This window comes from Saccostrea echinata, unplaced genomic scaffold, assembly GCF_033153115.1.
Source record: "Saccostrea echinata isolate AGI-Se365-2 ecotype Australia unplaced genomic scaffold, CSIRO_AGI_Sech_v1 ptg000003l, whole genome shotgun sequence".
In the NCBI taxonomy this organism is placed as follows: domain Eukaryota; kingdom Metazoa; phylum Mollusca; class Bivalvia; order Ostreida; family Ostreidae; genus Saccostrea; species Saccostrea echinata.
The window spans coordinates 11,019,221-11,041,453 of NW_026889752.1; the positions used below are offsets into that span (position 1 = coordinate 11,019,221).

Here is a 22,233-nt window from a genome sequence, read left to right on the forward strand (position 1 = left end):
TAAGTCAATTCTCTGGAAATTTAGACTTTTTAAAGAAAATTAAGTTTGATAATTTACCAAAACCGCTGAAAAATGTAAACTATTATTATCTATTGCATAAAGATAAAAGAGTGTCTAACGCAAAGACGTGCACCACCACCACGGCATCACGTGACTTCTATTAATAGCGAAATTTTCCTTAGTAAAAAAGCTAACAGAACAACAATACCCCGAAGTGTAATAATTTCTTTGAGTAAATAATATAGTTGGAAAACATCTATTTTGCCTAAAAAGTGCTGCTAGAATCTCACTGTCCCGTCAGTAAAATAATAATTCCACACATTCGCACGAAACCTTACCCGATGTTTTGAATTTTGTAACTATAAACCGAGATTTTTCGTAAAACCATGCTTAACTCGGGATTCTAGCAGCACTTTCCAAGTATTTTAGGAGGCAAACTTTTCATCTGTACAAATCTTATGTTTTGAAATATACAGCTTATTGTTGTTCTGCTGCATTATTTTTGTCACAAATGACAGAGGAAAGGCCGACCGGGATACGTATATAGCTGACTGTCTTCGAAGAGAATACAATCGATGAAAATAAATTAGCATACCTGTTTTAGTAACTGAACTCCATATGAATTTCACAAAATATTCAGGATATTTGCTTTTAACCTCCATTTTACATATCTTTGCACATGCCGTCATAGCCAAATTCTCTTTACACAACATGATCAATTCACAAGTTACTTGAAGTACACATATGACGTCATCGGTGGTAGATTTTAATCAAAATGACAGATACAGCATAACAAAATAGAAAAATTTTATTTTTGTTAATGTTTACACGTTTCTATTCATTTTCTAGAGTTAAATTACATCTCTAAATACGAATATTACGAAAACTTGTATTCTAAAATTGACGTCATCTCGCCTACTATGACGTCATAATGTAGCACTGATTAAGTCAAGGTAGAATATTTTGTATGCTTCCTTATTACCCCTGCGGTCATACTGCTGTTCGAATCTTCTCCAATTCTCTGCTAAGTTTCCAGTAAGGTTTAGTCCGGGTGGCGGCGGTTAGCGATCCATTTCTAAGATTTTCTTCTTCTGACACCATGTAGCATTATTCAGAATCAAGATGGCGATGAGAACTAGTTTATTACAAACATGTGCAGCATCATCATGAATGACAATGGAAGACAACTCTAGTATAACATTTATAAATGGTACAAGTGTAAGAGTTACTCTTCTTAAATATAAATTATGTCACAATAACATCCAGTTTAAAAGGATTGGAAGACTCGAAGGGCTTATGACATATACCACGAGTCACGCATATGACATATTGTTCTCTGTTTCATCCTGTATCATTGTGGGTTCTAAACATTAAATTTTTTTAGCTTCTTCATGATTAAACCTATTAATCTTTTTGTATGTAGCATGTATGGATAACATAGAACAGAAATGATTATTTGTATAGTTTTATACCTTAAGGGGCTAAAATTGGTAGTCAAAGTATCGTTATTTCATTTATAAATCTGACCTTTGAAAGGCAAAAAGATGATACCAAAGTAATCAAATTTAATAAAATCTTCAAAAGAGATCGTTATTCTCTGAACATTAACATTATACCACTCGTGTGATTATAATACGCATTGAACCCTTTACCTTAAGATGGCCAAATTTTTTATCTACTGGACATTTCGTTAGATAGGCACTTAATTTAATATTGTGAATTTCAAAGTGTTTAAATAAAGTGTAAATATTTAATCAAACTCTCTATATTTTATTATCATTTTTCGAGGTATCTTTTTTTCCAAACATATTTCCAGAAAACCATTACAAAAGTTTTATTTGATATGCATTTGCATTTCAGAGGTATTATAAAATGTACCTTGAGTATTACTTTGTTGACTGTCTCAAACCTACTTACATTTCAAAGAAGAAAACTTATAGTTAATTACATATCCTACAAGGTCAAAGTTATTTTTTTTTTTTTACAGATTTACTTTAATAAACTGTAGAATGAAATATGTGGAGATAACGAACATTATTCGAGCTCAAAAGTCCATTAAACATAATAAAATAGGAGTAAACACGGACCTCTAGGACATCAGAGGTGGGATCAGGTGCCATGGAGGAGTGAGCATCCCCTGCCGACCGGTCACACCCGCCGTATGCTCCTTGTCATGATCGGGAAATAAGAATGAAATAATAAGAAGAAGAATATTTTAGTTAATATCATTTTCTAAAATTGAACAATATTCTCTCAATTTAAATATAAATCAGGCTCCCTAGAAATGGCTAAAAATACTTTGTGTGTCAAGCTCTGGTTTATTGTCGAAATATTAAATTTGATGTCTCTTTTGCAGGTTATCCTTCTTAGCTTTTTTATTATGTCCACAAAGAAAATGCCTGGAATATTGATTGGTGAGCATTTTTTCTACAAATTATATACCTATATGTTCAATTTATTCATACAATTTTAAAATTAGCAACAAAGAATTATTTCAGATTAATTTGCCATAACTTCAAAAAGTTACGATCTTAATAAGAGTTTTTTTGTTAAGAATATGTTTTTCACGAATAAGAAGAGTAAATATTATTTGTCTAAGCAAAATGTCGAAACCTTGTTAGCTTTAGTTCTTACTTGATATAGCAAATGTTGTTTGTGACCAGATGCATATCTTGACCAAATGACCAACTCATGTTGTTGCATTTGCTCGGCATTCGACGTTTGTGACGTAAAATGAAAGTCATAATTGGGCGTGTTATGATTATTTGACTGCCAAATCACGTTACAAGGAAAATACCTGTGAAATATAAGTGATTTATGAAATTCCAAGCAGGGTTTAGGTCCAAATAAGCACCGCTTGAATATTATACCTATGCATTTTACTTGAAAATGACAAGTAAAATATAACTTAGTAATGAAAGTCTTAAACCGAAAAAGCGGTTTTATTAAGTTTTTTTGAATAATTTTTGTAAAATGTTTAATTTTTACTTTTTTATGCAAGAGCGTTTGGTTTTTACACCACCTCTTGAAAAAGTAGCGAGAGGGATATACAGTGATAAGGTGTCCGTCCGTACTTACTTGTATTATGCATAAGCTATCTTTTATCTGCAACTCCTCTTACACCACTGAATGCAATATGCATATAAAATATTGAAATCTTTATTACCGATGGCTTAATCAATCAATCAATTGTCAGCTGAATACCCTTTTTAGTTAATTTTTCACAAAATCTTTATTACATAGTGCAATGTTGCATCTTCTATTTTATGATTTGATCGCACAGATATTTAGGTTTCTAACTTTCTAATAGCAAAATATCGACTATTCCCAATAAAGGGTATACCCATTTTGTAAACCCTCTCCTCCTCAACCTCTGAATAAATTTCAAAGGAACTTTCACAGAATCTCATTTACCTACTGCCAAGAAATGCACTTTGCCGCTATACTTATATGGAACAGGTGGTATCATTTTGGTAGCTCAGTGCTCACATTTCCTCTAATTTTATTTCCTTTATATGAATTGTAATATTTTTTGGACCTGTTTCAGCTCGCCTGAGCTAAAAGCTCGACTGGGCTTTTTTGATAACATTTTGTCCAGAGTTTGTTTTTTCATTCGTCTGTATTTTTTGTTTTTACAATTGTTATTTCTCCACTAGACCAGTTTCAACCAAACTTGCCACAAAGTATCCTTTGATAAAGTAAATTCAAACTTGTCGAAATAAAAGCAACGTCGTTCTGAAATTTGAGATAAATAGGAATTAGTGAAACACTCTTCTCATGAAAAACCGAGCCAGAAAAAAATTAAACACGTGTAGAAGATTCATGACATAGTTTAGATTTTGTTTGAACTAAAGAGACTCTGGGAGTATAGTTGGGTCACAATAAAAGATTTATATGAGAAGATATGAAGAATCTTCTTTTCAAGAGCAACAGGGTCATGTTTAGTCGCATTGATATGAAAGCGCAATTCATGTGTATAGGAAAAAAATTGTTATCTTATTCTCCATAACAATGAGGCTTTGTTAGGCTTATTAAGAATACCAAATTGAGAAATTCCAGTTGGGTTAATTCAAGGATAGGTTTAAAAAAAATTAAGTAAGGTCAAATTGTTTTATCACGAGGGACAAAAGTTCTGTTCTAAAAACAGGCCCAGATGACTAAGGGCCCATGGGCCTCTTTTTATGGGAAGGGGGGGGGGGGTTTATTACCGACTCAGAATGCCAAGATTATATTCCACAGAAGTTGAAAGAAAATTGTTGCCATTCAAAAAATGTAGCGTTTAGTTCCAAAGAACTTTTGGAAAATTTGAGATAACAAAATTTTACCAAAATCAACAACAACAACAACAACAGCAACAAAAAAAATGTCTTTTCAACTTTAAATACAACCATTCCTCACAATAAATTAAAGTCCAGACTTTTTGATATTATTGACAGCTGCTTTTTCAATAAAAATGGAACTCGTAAATTTTGCTTACCTTGTCATTGGTCATTTGCAAAATTGTTTTGTTAAAAACATTCTGATTGTACACACAAATACTCTGAAGTTGAAAGCATGCTTGAGTTTCTGATTGACAATATCTAGTATGTGGTTCTGGGAGATCAGGTCTTCCAACAAACTATGGTCGATACATTGACCTTGTCAGTAAATACAATTTATCATTAAGTCAAATGCTGACTGACGTTTTTCATACTTATTATTAGGCCATTATTTACACATTGAATTGTCATCGGTTTTTTTCCCGATCATGACAAGGAGCACACGGCGGGTGTGACCGGTCGGCAGGGGATGCTCACTCCTCCATGGCACCTAATCCCAAGTCTGATGTTTTGGAGATTCTTGTTTGCTACATGTATGCTCCAAAACTTGTATTGTTTAATGGACTTTTGAGCTTGAATGCTGTCGTTATCTCCATATACATTTCATTAGTATGACATTATAATAATTGAAATAAAAATTTCCCGTGATTATCTATCTTGAAGTTTAATGACATCCTTCTTTCAGATTCTCTCTTTTTTAGGCACATGTATACTTTACATTTGTGCACTTAGAGAAGAAGCTGGGAACATCAAGGTATGTTTTATATATAAGAATGATTTTTTTTCATAACTAATTTGTAATAATGTACTGTTAAAAAGTACATCGTTAAATGTATCTGTCTTTAAATCTTTATATATATATATATATATATATATATATATATATATATATATATATATATATATATATATATATAAAGAATATGTTAAAAGTATCAATATTATTACTTTTTAATAGGATTGTTTCACAGAAAATGGTTGGTATAATATTTTTAGTGTTTGTTTTTCTGTTCTTGTGTTAAGAGTTTCTGTTTTTATTTTTTTTTTTTTTTTTTTTACTTTTTATTTTTTTTATTTTTTATTTTTTTTTTTTTTTTTTTTGCTATTGCACAAGGATATGCAGTAATGAATATTAACCACCTGCTAATAGTTTGTGTTTTGAAATTTGTTATTTTTAGTGTTTTGTTGCATTATGTGTATTCTGTAATGTGAAAATTATGTGCATTGTGAGCCTTCGGGAATTCTTTGTTTGTTTGGATTTAGGCCATCGATTGATTGATTTATTGTTGATTATATGCTGTTTTACGTCCCATTCGAGAATTTTTCACTCATATAGAGACATCACCATATACCGATGAAGGGGTTCAAATTTTGACCTTTACTCTGCCATTGAGCAGTGAAGGATCTTTATCGTGCCAACGTCTGCCGTGACACGGGGCATCGGTTTTTAAGGTCTCATCCGAAGGACCCGCAACTTTCACTTCAAAGTGCCGAGCGCTAGGCGAAGGAACAGTTGCTACCTAGTTTACATCGACTTAGGTCAGTCGCGGCTGTGATTTGAACACTTGACCTTCCGATCACAGAGAGAGCGCTCTTCCGACAGAGCTACCGTGAAGGTCAAAATATTCAGTTGTAGTAAATATTATTTCATAAAGTATTTTTAATTTGCACAAACAGTTGATTTTATTCTTAAGAAAATTAATTTAATTCATAAATTAAATATATGTATATCCACTTATAAAAAAGCAGAATAAACCCTTACCTAGAATTTAACTTTACGAAATACCCTTCATGGGAAGGAAAATCAGTTGTATGATGTTAATGTTTTTTCTTTAAAAGTAACTCTTAGATACATCTATTGTATTTTATTAAATCTGCATCGTATGCCCATGTTATTTGATCTGCAGAATATTTATCATCAACAATGATGCTCTTTTAATTCGCGAAGCACTTTGGTTATGCTTCCTAGCTGATGGGCAATTTTGTTGACTATGATTTTGACAAACCATACATTGTTGACTTAATTTGTACCTGTATATTAATCTTTGTAGTGTACTGGCCCGGGCACAGGGAAGGTGTACGACATTCAAATTCTTGGGATCACAGAGGCCTGGTTCAACGAAACAGCAACCAGTAAACTACAATGTGATCATTATTCTGTAGTAGTTTGTCTGCCAGTTCAGTACGCTTCGTTATTGGCTGTAGGATGTGCAGAAAATTCATGCGTAAATGGTAAAAAGCATTTTTATATTCTTAATATTCTGCTCAACTACATGTCTACATGTGTAACCATGGAGGTGGAATTACCTTAAGCTTTTAAATTAAAAACTTTGTAGATCCGAGGACCCAATATTATTTCATCATTATTATTAAAATACTGGTAATTAATAAAATGTACAATTATATTGGACTGTTTGTATCATTATTGTGGATCTCATACCATGACATATTGTATTTGAATATAGTCTCAGGAAATCACACTTTCAGAGACTGTATATATATAAGCCCTAAAAATGAAATGAAGTTAGAATTCATGAACTTAATTCAATGTAATTTTTTAATGTGAGTTGAAAAGCATTTGACTTTGTTAAAGGTAACGAGCGTGGAGTATGGGTCTTGTTAGAAGATGGCAAATATGCAGCAAGCCACAACAATTCTAATGAATGCCCAAGGTGCCCCTCTCATTATGGACTTGTTGATTCTAAAAAATGTAAGTCTTTAATATATATTTCACCTGACCAACGCTATACTTTTTCGTCCATGTTGTGCTTTGTTTGTAGACTTCTGAACATTACCAACTTCTTCTGGCTGAAGTAACAAAGTTTTGTTGTAAACCATGGATATATGAGAACAAAAATCGTGAATTTCATGATCTACCTGGGGTCTCAGAGGGTGTTGCGATCAACAAAAACCCTTTACTCTTGAACACATAGCAATCAATTATTGACATGATTATATAATGTAAGAGAATTAACCCTTTACCAGAACTGTGAAATTTCTATTAATAAACCTTGGCTTAAGACTCAGAACCCATACGGTGGAACTTGTTAGGAAATGCAAAATATTTTAGAAAAATTTCCTCTAGACATCAAACTATCAAACTTTTGTAATATTCATATTTTTATAATAGTGTAATATGTATCACTTGGATGTACTATGCCAAAATAATGGTCAGGGTTTGACGCATGGTGCACCAACCGGAGGCGAAAGCACTATGTGTCAAACCCTGCCTATTATTTTGGCATCGTATATCCAAATAATAACACTATCATAATTAATATACTGACTGTAGAATGTATAGAAAAAAATTAAGTTATGTTTTGTTTGCAGACGTGAAATTTAAATCAATCAAAAATATACCAAAAAGCGTTTATTTGACTCCCAAGTACCAGTTCATGCAACATTGTAATTTTTGTTATTGATTAATTTTAGTATTTGAATAAGAATGTTTTTCTTCAAGATCGTTGTCAGAAATATCAGTTTTTGGAGATGATATTCATTTATTTTTTCTTTCAAGTCATATGTATAAAACCACGTTCATATACTTAAAAGTATACAGGTTGTAATGTAATGGTGTTTGTGGCGTAATCGGTAATGCAATGGACTGACGTTTTTATGATTGTGAGTTCGATTTCCAGAGTGAGTACAAACACAATTTCTCCAGAAAAGACAGTTTTGCAATATTTTGGCATATTATAGCATGGTTTACGCTATATTAATCCTTTGTATATTAATCGAAAATAGTAAAGTATTTTATAATATAGAGATAACTAAAAGGAAGCATACATGTAATAGTAGAGTATTTTATAATATAGAGATAACTAAAAGGACGCATACATGTAATAGTAGAGTATTTTATGATATAGAGATAACTAAAAGGACGCATACATGTAATAGTAGAGTATTTTATAATATAGAGATAACTAACAGGAAGCATAATAATGAGCAATAAGCTCTGTACCAAAATTGAAATCTAACCTTGATTTCCAGCTGCGCAGGGTATAGTGTTAGCTTGATTATGTTTTAAAACATGCATTACTGATGAGACATAGCTCAATTTTAAAATCGATCATTGGTTGGAAAATGTTGCTACTTCCGATGCAATTTAACCGATTATAATAGAAAGGTAAATATTTACTTATATAAAGCATATAAAACTTTGCTTCAATTAACATACCCCAGGTAAGGACTTGCGGGGGGTATTATGTTTTTTACCATAGTGATTTTGTTCCCTAAACTATCATCCGTCCTTTTGAATTGGGAAAAATAAATGAACTTTTCCTTAAATTGGGAAAAATCATTCACAGTATATCACAATGAAACAAGGTGCAAAAATTAATAATAATCAATCAAATCTTTTTTTATTTGAGGTTTAATTTAGATCTCAAGATCATGAAGCCGTTTTGGATTTAAGGAAGTTTGATCATGCTAGCAAAAGTTTTTTTTTTAAAATTATCAAGAATGTATTTTTTAAACTAACGCACATAGCTTGCTTAAAATCAAAACAAAAAATGGGGGTCAGTGTGCTTCTTTTAGCTCTAAGGAGCATATTATATAACCTTTTTGCATTGTAACTACGTCTAACACATAAATAATTTTATCGAAGGTTTCCTCTAATATTTTCTCTCCATATAAATCTTTGGACCAAATACAGTCTTATTTTACTTTAATGTCAGACGACACATTCCTCAAAAATACATAATTTCCCCCAACAATATGTCATTGAAGTATTGCAATTCTAACAAGTTTCCTCACAAAAATTTGAGGTACCTTACCAGGAATTTCTGCAAGATATCAGAGGTTGGTGTTTCTTATATAATCCTTTAAGGAGGTTGGATCCTGCCATCAAAAGTAATGAGAATTTTTTATCAAGTATATTTTTAGAATTTATACACATGGCTTTATTAAAAATCAAAACAAAAAATGGGGGTCAATGCGCTTCTTTTTGCGCTACAGAGCATTTAGTTTGACCTTTTTGCACTGTAAATACGTCTTACACATAAATAAATTTTAAAGTTTTTACTCCAATATTTTTTGTTCAAATAAATTATGGGAACAAAAACAGTCTTATTTTATCTTAAATAGACACATTAAAATCTGTGACAACCAAGAAATTTTCAAATTACTCCGCATGTTCAATTATTAGACCTTTTTGCACTCAAACATTTTCATTTTTCTGGCATTAAAAATTTAACAAGCAAAAAAATCATTTGAAAGTAATGACATTTTACTGAATTTAAGAAGAATAGTTAAAAGTATCGTATATATTCAGAAAAGAAAATTAAAAGTGGGGGTCTGTAATGTTAATTTTTAGATATTACTAAAACAGTGCTAATTTTAAGCTTAAATTAGGGCTATTTTTTTCTTCATTTTCACAATATATTTGCTATATTTATCAAACATGATGATAGAATTTTATGACAGTTTATCTAATAGATAATTTAGGACCAGTATAAAACAGTCCACTGCACAAAATAACTATGTGTGCAGACTGCACGTAAAAATAGGAAACCAAACTTAACATACTTTAAATACTTCGAAAGAGAAAAAATGATCTTTTTCCTTCTAAAAAAACCTTCCGCAACAAAATATAGTTCCTCACTTAATGCTTTTCGTATTGAATTTAATCATGGAGTTTTAACTGAATATAGTTAAACTGGCATTGTAGAATCCAAATTTATTGTTAGAATCAAAACATTATGCAGAATTTTTGAAAAATAGGTTAAGATAAAAATCTGCTCAAAAGCTCAGGAGCTAACCTCGTTAAGAAATAGCTGAGTTTGCCAATATCCCAATTTTTGGTGTACTTATTCTTAAAAACCTTTTCAAAACAGTTAAAATTCACAAGAAAATGGCAATTATCAATGTTTTTGAAAAAGTACAAATTAGATATCAGAGGAACGTGTCGTTAGACCTTAAATAGACACATTTAAATTTGTAACAGTGAAAATATTTTTACCTCACACAGTTATTTATCTGTCCTTTCTGCACTCAGAAAATGTCATTTCTCTGGCATAGAAAAATTAACAAGCAATAAAATCATTTTAAAGTATTAAAATTATAATGGGTTTCAGTAGAATGGTTAAAATTATCCTATATATTCAAAAAAAGAAAATTTAATGTGGTGGTCTGCGGTTTAATTTTTTTGTTTTAGATATTACTAAAATAGTGTTAATTTTTAGCTTAAATTGGGGCTATTTTTTTCCTGAGCTTTCACAATGTATTTGATTCATTTGTCACAATATGACGATTGAATGCATAACAGTTACTTTAATAAATAATTTGGGACCATCATAAAATATTTCACTGCACAAAATAACTCTGTGTACACCCTGTATGGAAAAATAGGAATCTAAACTTTACAGTACTGTGAATACCTCAAAAGAGAAAAAAAAATTATCATTTTCTTCTAAAAAAAAAAAAAACTTCAGCCACAAAATATAGTACTTCACTTAATGCTTTTGGTATGGAATTTAATCGTGGGATTTTAATTGAATATAGTTTAATTGGCATTTTTGAAACTCAATTTAATGTTAGAACTAAAGAATTATGCAGAATTTGTGAAATAGAGGTCCAGATAAAAATCTGCTCAAAAGCTGGGAATCCAACCTCAAACTTTGTACATTGTCTAAAAACTTTATTATAGAAAACACGCAAAATTTGAAATGTTGCGAAAACCTTTTTTATCTTTTATAATGTTAATTATAAATTTCAAGTGTCGGTTTACAATAAGTATTCATTTTATGAATTAATAAAATTTTGACTTAACTCTGTCTGTTTCATGATCCTGGGGGGCAGGTTTGATATATTACCATAAACTTATTTACTGTTAAATCACATATTTTCGTAGGGTGAAATTTTCGCGGTTCGAAGAAAAATATGGATTCGTGAGGATTTAATTTCTTGGAAGGCGAATAGATGAGTAGTTATGTATATGACATTTTACATTTCGTGGTGGACATGAATTCGTGGGTCTCTTCTTGGAAAACAACGAAAATTAAACCTAATCGAAAAATTTCTGATTTCACATTATTCTTTTTTTAGATTACATTGAATATACACATTGGAAGCATTACTGATATTAGTAAAACAGTGTATTATTTTCTTGGGAATCCTTTTTGTCTAATTGCATTTGAAAAGTATTTACCAGCATTTTGACTCATAATCTAGTTAACGTCTCAGTATTAATAATTAAGTTAACAGAACATCTGTACTGTTCGTATATTTCTGACTAAATAATGTCCATTTCCTGTTATTAGCCTGATCCCATCTATATATTCAATCCTGGAGGTAACAATGTCAGCAAAAGGCTTATATCAGGGACCAGTTTAAATCTCAGCTTTATACACCCGTCTTAAGATGGGTGTATTGTTGCCAATAATAATAACACTGTGAGGGTTCACCTTATTGTTTATTTACATGGTAATCATCTGGATGATTGAGCCCTAAAATTGAAAATATATTATGAACACATGTAAATCTGCAAAGGAAGTAATTATAAACACAAACAATCATATAACACATGAAATATTATAGTATAACATAATGTTCAACATTATACTTTCCTTCATGATAAATATATAATACTGAATGAAGAGCAATAACTCTTAATTTTAACTGAACATATCTAAAGGGCTTTAGAAATAAAACTAGCAAAAATTGAATTAATAAAAAGTAGATTTCGGTTTTAGCTTGATAGATCAAAAATATTTGTCAAATATTCTTTAGAACCAATAGCTTCACTAACCAATTTAAAGTATTAAAAATAATATCTAAAATATAAAATGCATGTTCATACCAAAGACAATGTACCTTTTAATACATGTATATACAGATGTAGTAAATTAAGGGAAACCAGCATCTGGTATCAAAATTATATAAAATGGTTTTAGGTGCTGCACACACACTTTATATAGTAACTGTTTTAACATTAAGATTATTGCTTAAAACTAATAAGCCTTTTAATCAAGCAAAATAATTAACTTAGCTTTAGATAAACTTTATATTTACTTTACATGTCATGGTCAAAAGTAAAGAGAATAAATTAAGAAATTTAACTATCAGGACCAAGGTCTGGGTGGAAAGTGAAGAGCATGCTTTGCATAAAATTAAATCTATCACCTGGTTGACCATGCAGCAATTAAGATGATAGTCACATGACACACCAAACTGGACAAAATACCACACAGAACACAAAATACTACACAACCATATGACCAATTAAACAAACATAAACAAACACATTTAATTTTTAATAAATTTTATTAATGTGACCATACTACAATATTATGCTATGGCGTTCATGTCCATCCGTCTGTCTGTCTGTAAGCTTTTTCCTTCCCGGCTCATAACTTTAAATACCATGAGGCCCAGAATAATCAAACTTTGTCAACTGATACATCTTGGGTAGTAGGTGTGCGGCCGCACATTTAAAGTCGGTCGCTTTGACCTTTAGTGAAGATGATACATATGTATGGCCAAATTGAAAAAATCCTCTCCCGCTCATCACTGGAAAACTATTAGACCTAGAATCATCATACTTGGTCAATTAATGCATTTAGGTAAAAGGTGTGTTAGATTCTACTTAAAGGTCACTGTTAACTTTTAATTAAGTGATCTAAAAAAATAAAAACTATGTTTTTAATGTACACATTCCCAACAGATATTAGAGTATCAGTAACCTTACTAAAAATATTTAATCAAGATATACACATTTTTTATGATATAATTTATAGCAATCTTTTAAAATTAATTTGATATTGTATTATATAACATATTTATTTCAATTTTTTATATCTCTAAGTGTCATGTCTCACTAAGATGACAGTTTTACAGTCTACGAATACACAATGATTAGTGTTTTGATGTTTTATTTGGCTGTAGCATTGTTCTCCATTCATTAAAAAAATACAATGAACAGAGCTGCAGATGAGCATTTGTAAAACTCTTACACAACCAGCTGAGAAATATATCATCGAAACCTCTGTACCAAAAATGACATGATTTTCTTCCGTTCAATCTTATCTGTTTATGATAATTAAACAATATTTGAGGGGGGGTATCATACGCCGTGGCGGTGAACTATATTGAATATACTACTGAAACAGTTTGTCAGCCCAATTCCTCTCAAACTTCTCAACAGAATTTTGTGTAACTTTGTAGTTACTAGGTACATAATCTGTAGATTTGCGTATTCACAGAAAATTCTGATTCAATTTTTTTTCTGGGAGTTATGCCCCTTTCGAACATAGAACTATAGCCAAAAAATGCCATTTGTGCAACTTATGTGAATCAGTTTAGCATGAAGAATAAACGTCAAGATGTAAAGGTAAGCATATCAAAACTATTAATTTATGTCCTGTATGGCATTGGTTTTTTCAAACATCTGCAAGAGAGAAAGGGGTTAATTATATTTGTTGTATTTCATGCATAGCTACATTGTCAAACAATATGGGAGAGTGTGGCATGTGAGCTTGCTCACTTTTTCTTTTATTAATTTCTGAAAATAAAAATAGTTTATCTGATTCTAAAATAAAAGTCAATTTTATGGTCTACATTTAGGTATTGATGCAGGGACCACAGAAGAGATCTTTGGTTCAGAAGCAGGGGCAGAAGAGATAGATGGAAATCAATTCAATTGTCTTGAATCATCATATGATCAAGGGACAGCAAAAGAACTAGAGCCACCAAGACTGCCCGAATCTCCATTTTTTCCAGCTAAGGAATTGAAATCTCTCAAAGGCCATAGCGCTCAACCTGACCAAGAAAATGGAAAGATAACTCTGTCTAGTGGTCATAATGCTAAATCTGATTTAGGAAAAAAGTTGAAGATTACAAGTCATCCAGGTAGTGTAAGCCAATCTTTATTTGCAACCAAAAATATTAAGGGATTTATAACTTACTTTTACTCACAATTTTTTTTCGCTGCGAACCATTTATTCAAATGTACATTTCTAGGTAGCAAATATTAGTAGTTATGGATAGATTTCAAACTAATGAATCACATTGTCAAATGAAAGTTTAAAGTAGCGAATAGTTGGTTAGATATAGGAACAACAGATGGTTACACATATGTAAAGTTATGTAGCTTGAAAGATTATTTTGAATGTAGCAAATAATTTTTCAATGACATTGTTGGCTCATAATTTATTCTTAAATGATCTTTCTCAATAGAGTACAGAAAATGTCCACAACTAGTAGATGTTACCAACTGGATAGTTGCCATTATACTAATCATTGCATCAAAGAAAAAGGTTTTACAGCTGTCTATATGCTTCAGAATAATAGTGAGCCAAACAGAGGTAGGTTTGAAAAAAGTAGTAATCTTTAGATAAAAATAAAAACAAGGTATTATATTCCTTAAATAGACTCAGGTCAGAATTTCTGTCTTTCGTAAAATGATCTTTTATGTATTTAACAGATAACTGCACTTTGTAGGACTTAATTGAACCAAAAAATCCAATGCAATAAAATAACTTTTGAAGCGATGTGTGGTAAATTGGTGTTAAGTATTCAATCTTTTATAAGAGTCTTGTGAATCATTTAATGCTGAATATTTCATATCTATTTTATAGCTCTTGTCTTTTAATCATTACAAAAAGACTTCAAATCAACCGTTTAACTCTGTCTAGATTGAAGTACATGATGAATACTTTACACAGAACGAAGAGATGAATTGCCTGACTGATACATACTGAAATTATATATTTTGTAAAGATACACTCTTGAATATGGATACGTGTCGATAATATACAGTTATGGAATGGGTATGAGGGAAATAGCAAATTTATGGTTCCACGAGGGAGGAAACTATTTCCCGAGGCGGCGAAGCCGCCGAGGGAAATAGTTTCCTTCCGAGGAGACAGACATTTTTAAAACAATATAGAGGCATTTATATAAATAATCAAAAATGCATGTGAATCCAATTTTGTTTAATATATAATGCATCAATACCGAAAAAAAAATTAATTAAAAAAACAATAATTTCACTGACATTTCGAAGGATTATCGTTGTCCTCTTTTTGCTTAGAAATTCCAGTATGATTTTGACATCGCATGTCGAAATGTTTTGACGTCATAGTTACATTGCTAATAACATTACGTCACGGACTCGAGATTCCTTGAACGCTCCGCCCACTGTTCATTTTAATTGGTTAAAATTTATAATAAATATTCATGAGGGAGTAGTCCCAGGGAGTAGCTCTGATTTTTCAGGGAGTAGTCCTCAGATGGGGGGAAAAGTATCTTCTCGGGGAAATAAACAGTTTTATGGTATTAATTTTATATAGAGTAATAAGAGTAGAGGTATAATAATATACATTTATTGACTGGCTTCGAGCACAACGAGGGCCGCATTGCTGGACCTAAGAACCAAACTGCTTTCATGAGGCTGTTAGGCTGATGGCAAACAGTTAGATTCGAGGAGTCGTCAAAAAGCATTTTGCCCGGGAACACAGTCAATGAATATATTATTATACCTTACTTTCTATTTTAACACATCTTCCTCGGGTTTCAGTGTTTGCGATAATTAATCTATATAACCTATTCACTGGCTTTTAGGGCAGTAGCAAGTTTATTGTCCCCCGAGACAACAACTTTTTCCCCAGGCGCAGCCGAGGAAAATAGTTGATGTCGAAGGGGATAATAAACTTCCTGTTGTTCTCAATGACAGCAACTTTTTCCGGAGGCACAGCCGAGGAAAAGAGCTACTTTCGAGGGGGACAACAAACTAGCTGTTGTGCTCATAGCCAGCAAAAAGGTGCTTTATTGTATTGAAGCAGACATTACTTGTGTCACGTCATGATCATCATAATCAAGATAAAACCAGAAGAGTTCCGAGATGAAATGCGGGGAAATGGAGTGCTGTCGGTGAATTTTTCAATATTTATTTTCACCCTGGGCAAATAGCACTAAAACTTCCATTGTATGGCTGTTTAGGAAAAAATAGCAAGTTCATTCGGCATATGTTTAAGAAGAAAAAGAAAAAAATAACTGATCCCATCCTACCTACAATTAGCGGTTCATTATCTCATTCAGTGATCCAACATCGATTTTTTGAAAACAGAAAACATTGGAAATATTTGATTTTCTCAGTAAAGATTTATATAGGAAACAAGTTTTAAAGTATTCAAAGAAATCAATAAAATTCAGTACTAGCTTTTTGGTGATGCAATGAAGAATAACATAAATTTTCTTTTTGGATTGTGTAACTTCTACACCATTTATTGATTATACATACTTTACCTAATATATAACTATTTAAGCATAAGATGTTCCATAATTTAGGATCCGTGACTGAGCAACAAGATAGGAGAAAAAGAGTCACATCTTGGTAATATCTGTGGAAAATTTTTAATTTTAGGTAATATAACATCAGTGTCTATTTAGATATGCTTGTATATATTTTGCATAATTCTTTATTCAAAGGTCTTGAGCCCATCAGTATACATTTTATTTCAGCATGCTAAGATTGCAAAATATATAACTTGAAAGGAAGCACTGACTATAAAAAAAAAACCTGATACCAGGTCATTATCAGATTTTTGACACAGATTATTCATTAGATCATTAGGTCCAGGTAATTCATTTTTTTAAAGTAATGAATATATATACATTATGGACATATAGCAAGAACAGAACTTATATTTAAAAAATAAATTTCGAATTTCCCAGTATTGAAGCTCTTTCTGTAAAATTTTAGGCAATCTGAGAGATTCAGGTGACCTATTGCTATATATTTTTATTTGTCATTGTTCGACATCCGTTGTCAGTTGTCCGTTAACATTTGAACATTTTCAGCTTCTTCTCTGGAATAGCTAAAACAATCTGAAACAATTTTGCTAACATATAGCAAGAACAGAACTTATATTTAAAAAATAAATTTCGAATTTCCCAGTATTGAAGCTCTTTCTGTAAAATTTTAGGCAATCTGAGAGATTCAGGTGACCTATTGCTATATATTTTTATTTGTCATTGTTCGACATCCGTTGTCAGTTGTCCGTTAACATTTGAACATTTTCAGCTTCTTCTCTGGAATAGCTAAAACAATCTGAAACAATTTTGCTAAATGACATTTACGTGTGAAGAATATAAATTGTAAATGTCACGAGAGGTGCGGCCAAATCATCAAAACTACTGTAATCTTAGAGAAATCTATCTTCTTTAATACTCATAGGAAGCAGTGAAACTGATGGCATGATTACAATAAATATTAAGTCCTTTACCAAAGCTGTGAAATTTGTGGCCAAGGGTTAGGGGTTCTTTTGCTAAGGTTGGGCTCTATTGACCACATGGTAAAATGCATAAATTCTTTAAAAATCAAAATATGTTTGTTCAAATACTGGTGCCTGAGAAAAAATAATTATATTGATACATGCAATTGCATACATTACCACATTGTTGGACGAAAGTTTTAAGGTCACATGAGTGACTTCAGAACCAATTTCATTAACTTTTGTGCAGAACATCTATGGGCAAAAGGGGGGGGGGGGCAAAAATTGAGAATTTAATGGTCCATGGCCCATTTGGGCCTAAGGTGTAGACCGAAACCATTAAAATTCATGCAATTTTCAAACATCTTCTTTACTCCTGGACATCAAGCAGTCAAACTGCTGACATGATTATAATATATTAAATGAATACTTTATAAAATTGTGAAATTTATAGGCCCAGGATCAGAGGTTTTGAAGTTAGGATGGAGCTTTATAGATCATATAATCAAATACATAAAGTCTTTAAAAAGCTTCTTTTCCCCCTGCATATTTAGAAAATTAACTTATGATGAACAAGGTTGCATGTGCCAAAATTGTAATATTCATGGCCTCTGTGTCAGGGATTATGGAGTTAGAATGGGGCTCTATTGACTAATTAATGAAAATGCATTATTTGTTTACAAATTTCCTTATCTGATCCTGTGTATTAAGCAAACAAACTAATTGCATGTTTATGACGATAAGGGATATATCTTCAAAAATTGTGAATTTCATGGCCTCTTGCTCAGGAGTTCATGTTTTAGGGTGGGGTTCTATTGAATATACAGAGCAAAGTCATCAATTCTTTAAAAAAAACTTTTCCTCTCTGCCTCCGAGTATTCAGCAATGTAGTATTCAGCAATGTAAGTGCATGGTTATGATGAGCAAGGGGGTCTCTTCCAAAATTGTAAAATTTATTTCACCCTGGGTTAAGGATTCTGGTGTTAGAGTGAGGCTCTATTGATGATATGCATTTAATGCATGAAAATCTTTTTTCAGGGGTTTTAAACAGACAAACTAAGTGCATGGTTTTGATGAACAGGATCAGGTTTTCTGGTGTACGGTAAAGGCACTTTTGCTCAAATAGTGAAAATGCACAAATTCTTCGAAGATCTTCTTCTCTAGCTGTCCCTGGGTATTATTCAGAAAAAAAAAGTGTATGGTTATGATAAGAAAAGATGCATCTATAAATTGTGAACTCATGAATTCTGGTGTTAAGAGTGGTGCCCTATTGATCATAGAGTTTTCTTCTTTACTTCTGAACGTCTAGGAGAGAAATCAAGTACAGGGTGTTTCATAATATATGTTACATTTTGAATCTTCAATTTCACAAACTCAAGAAAAAAGATATAGACAAGTGTTTTATCAACTTGATGCATGTATCTATAAGATTCATTATGTACAATTACCAACTAAAATATTACACATTGGACGAAATCTCAAACATTAATGAAAATTAGTGAAATTTCTAAATTACGTCATTTTTGTTACGTTGAATTTCACAATGTCAAAAGCCCATACATGTATTATATGTTCTTGATGATCTCCACTATTTCAACTAAAAATGAAAGTTGCTTCTCGAAATTTGTATAACCTTGTAACACATTTTTGCTTATACACTCCTCATTTGAAGGTTTATGTTTCTTTTGAGCTCATGCAGTATCTGTGGTCTAGGATTGTAGACCCTGTTCCTAAAGAACCCCCACAGAAAAAGGCCCAAAGATTGAGATTGGCGAATGCAGAGATCAAACTCTTTTCTTGGGGTATTGCATAATTGAAAATTTGTACGCTGATAACTTCATATCATATTTCAAAGTTCAATATATGCTGGAAATGCTGATATTGCCAGCATCAATTTCTGAAAACATCTATCTGACACTTTTCTCAGGAGTTTGTTAAACTATCTAAGAATCTACACTCCACCAATTAAATCTTCGATTATTGAAGTCCTTAGGCTTTCTAGAGCACCGTGTCATTTATCGCATATTGCTCGTCCCTGTCCTTTAACCTTGTTAATAGCCTTCTGATAAGCATTTTAAAAAGCTTCCATTCTTTTGAATATTTCCTTTATCAACTTCTGAATGAATATTGGCGACATGTATTGAAAAAACAGCTTTACAATTCAGCAATATGTTGGTAAGTTAAGTCCATTTCGATAAATATTGAAATTATGACATCGGTGTTTATGTCACAATTAATCATTGTGATACCATGATTTCCTTGACTTTTTCATATGGAATGAAAATGCAGGATTTGATGTTTTAAATGATATATAGTTTGTAATAAAATTCTGATAGGTAAGAAAAATAATTACATTTAAAAATGTAACATATATTATGAAACACCCTGTACATAGCTATAATGAACGAGGATTTTTTTTTACCAGATTTATGGAAATCATGACCACCTGGGTTAGAGGATCTCTTGCTAGGACAGTAACGTATTGATCATGTAGGAAAATTTTAACTTGTCTTTGGGAGAATTTATTCCCATTTGGTTATTCACATTTGATATTTAATCAGAGGAAATAATGTAATTGATAGATGTTATAGGTATGAAAATTATACAAGAACTTTCAATTTGTTCTACTAAAAGTACTTTTATATTTTTTAATAGATTTTATGTTTAATGTCCCTGAAGTCTTGTAGATAATAATTAAATTCAAGACAAAAAAATTATCTAAAGAGTAGGAGTGGATGCTTTGAGGGTATATTTGGGGTTTAGTCAATGACCTTGTCAGCAAATACAATCTGTCATTAAGTCAAATACTGGTGGACGTTTTTCATACTTATTGTTAAGCCATTATTTACACATTGAAATGTCTGAAATGATTTCCCTTTTTTTTTCGATCATGACAAGGAGCAAACGGCGGGTGTTACCGGTCGACAGGGGATGCTTACTCCTACACAACGTACATTATGAGCACCTGATCCCACCTCTGATGTTTTAGAGGTCCGTTTTTCTTGCTCCTGATTGATATTGTATGAATGGACTTTAAAGCTTGAATACTGCACGTTATCTCCATATATTTCATCTTATAATACTAGTTTCAGTAAACACTTATATTACGTATATGGATAATGACAAGTGGGGGTGAAATTAACCAAGCTGGCAATTATCATCAACTTTCAAAGTTGATGCATCTAACTGACAGACTATTTTGTTGACCTTTGATCACTGTATTTCTCTTGCTAGTGAGCAATTTTTTCCCTCTATCAGTGTATTTTGCTTTATTGTATGCATGTAATTATCACATTAGATCCTTTACAAGGTGAATTTTAATGTCCTTGTACCTCTTGATATTATGTGCTTGTACTAGTTATAAATTTTGTGTGCACACGCTTTGGCAAATAGAACAATAGATTATGAAGTAAAGTTGCAAAATACTATAAAATGCTTAAATAAACTGTTGAAAAAAGTCTTTCATTTGACATAAATCTCGCTTTCTTACAAGATGTACCTTCATTGATCATAAGTAAATCTTAGCAATTAACAAAATGAAATACATTATGATAATGAGTTCACAACTGAAAATAAAGGTTCTTTGCTTTCAAAAGGTTTTTGGGGGGTACATTTTTAGTGTTATATTTGTAAATCCATAGTAAACCTCTAAATAAAATTTGATTACATAATTTATATGTACGTGTAAGTTAATTCATTAGTTAATTTAAAAATGAATATATTAAAAGAGTCAGATGAGGAAAACATTGTTCGTCCTTGGATGCATTAATTGAATAACATTTTGCACATTTAATTTATAATTCATGTGATTCAGATAAAATTAAGTGTTATAAATTTTCTTATATTTGTAAGTCAAAATGCAAGATGAACTGGTAATTTGATAATTGTTTGTTCAACATTCACTTTCCATGTATTCACTGAACATTCACTTTCCATGTATTCACTGAATATTCACTTTCCATGTATTCACTCACTGTTGTTCATGCTATGATGTGGTTGTCATTCATTTGATGGCTAAGCGTTCATTTAGCATTGATTTGCAAATTTAACTTAATTGAGGACACAAAATGTTTAAAGACATACTGTAATAGAATTTTTTAATAATTCGTACCAGCTTTTTAAAATTGTATTATAATTATATTTGTATTATATAGATGCATGAACATTCCGTTGTTGCTTTGATGTATATAGATAGCCCAAGATAAGGGAATAAATATTTATGCAAAAAATTCATACGAAGTTGGGGAAGTGAGTGTTGTGGTCCATCGTCTCTCAATGACATGCTTTTCTGTATACATGTATATTTGCAGGGATGCTTGTCAGAAGCACGGGTAGTGGATAATATAACAAGACTTGATCCCATTGCCACATGCTACTCACATCAGGAGATCCTAGTCAGCTGTAAAGATGATTTATTGCTTGCGTGCCTGTACAGTGTCCCTGATAATACTTTGGCTTGGGGTTGCGCACCAGACATATGCTTAAATGGTATGTACATGTAGGACTGCATGTTAAAATCTGACACAGCCAATTATTGTAAGACAATTACATTCATACTTGTACTGCAACTTGGTAATACTTTTTCAATGAAGTATGTTCACTTTGAAAAATTCTTAAAATGTCTTTTCAAATGGAGAAGAACAACAGTTACTCAGATGCAAAGCAACGATCTACAAATACATGATTGTAGTGTTCATTTACAT

General features: G+C 31.6%; 1 protein-coding gene and 1 long non-coding RNA gene across 2 annotated transcripts in view; both read left to right on the forward strand.

The window, feature by feature from the left end:
* Positions 1 to 1,176: 1,176 nt before the first annotated feature.
* On the forward strand, positions 1,177 to 16,122 carry LOC133178458 (uncharacterized). The gene is made up of 7 exons (XM_061313155.1): positions 1,177 to 1,218; positions 2,357 to 2,414; positions 5,021 to 5,073; positions 6,371 to 6,551; positions 13,881 to 14,165; positions 14,493 to 14,620; positions 15,991 to 16,122. The coding sequence occupies exons 1-7, from the start codon at positions 1,177 to 1,179 to the stop codon at positions 16,120 to 16,122; spliced, it is 879 nt and encodes a 292-aa protein (XP_061169139.1).
* Positions 16,123 to 16,583: 461 nt separating this feature from the next.
* LOC133178578 (uncharacterized) overlaps positions 16,584 to 22,233 on the forward strand; it is a 33,986-nt gene continuing 28,336 nt past the window's right edge. Inside the window, exons 1-2 of the long non-coding RNA XR_009719998.1 lie at positions 16,584 to 16,680; positions 21,841 to 22,018. This is a non-coding gene — a long non-coding RNA (uncharacterized LOC133178578). The remainder of the gene's footprint in view (positions 16,681 to 21,840; positions 22,019 to 22,233) is intronic.

What these genes read in the sequence shown, in the direction of transcription:
- LOC133178458 (XM_061313155.1), top strand. Translation starts at nt 1,177, where the DNA reads ATGGAAGACAACTCTAGTATAACATTTATAAATGGTACAAGT. An exon ending in AGAAAATTCATGCGTAAATG is followed by an intron (nt 6,552 to 13,880) that starts GTAAAAAGCATT and finishes GTCTACATTTAG; the next exon opens with GTATTGATGCAGGGACCACA. An exon ending in GAAGATTACAAGTCATCCAG is followed by an intron (nt 14,166 to 14,492) that starts GTAGTGTAAGCC and finishes CTTTCTCAATAG; the next exon opens with AGTACAGAAAATGTCCACAA.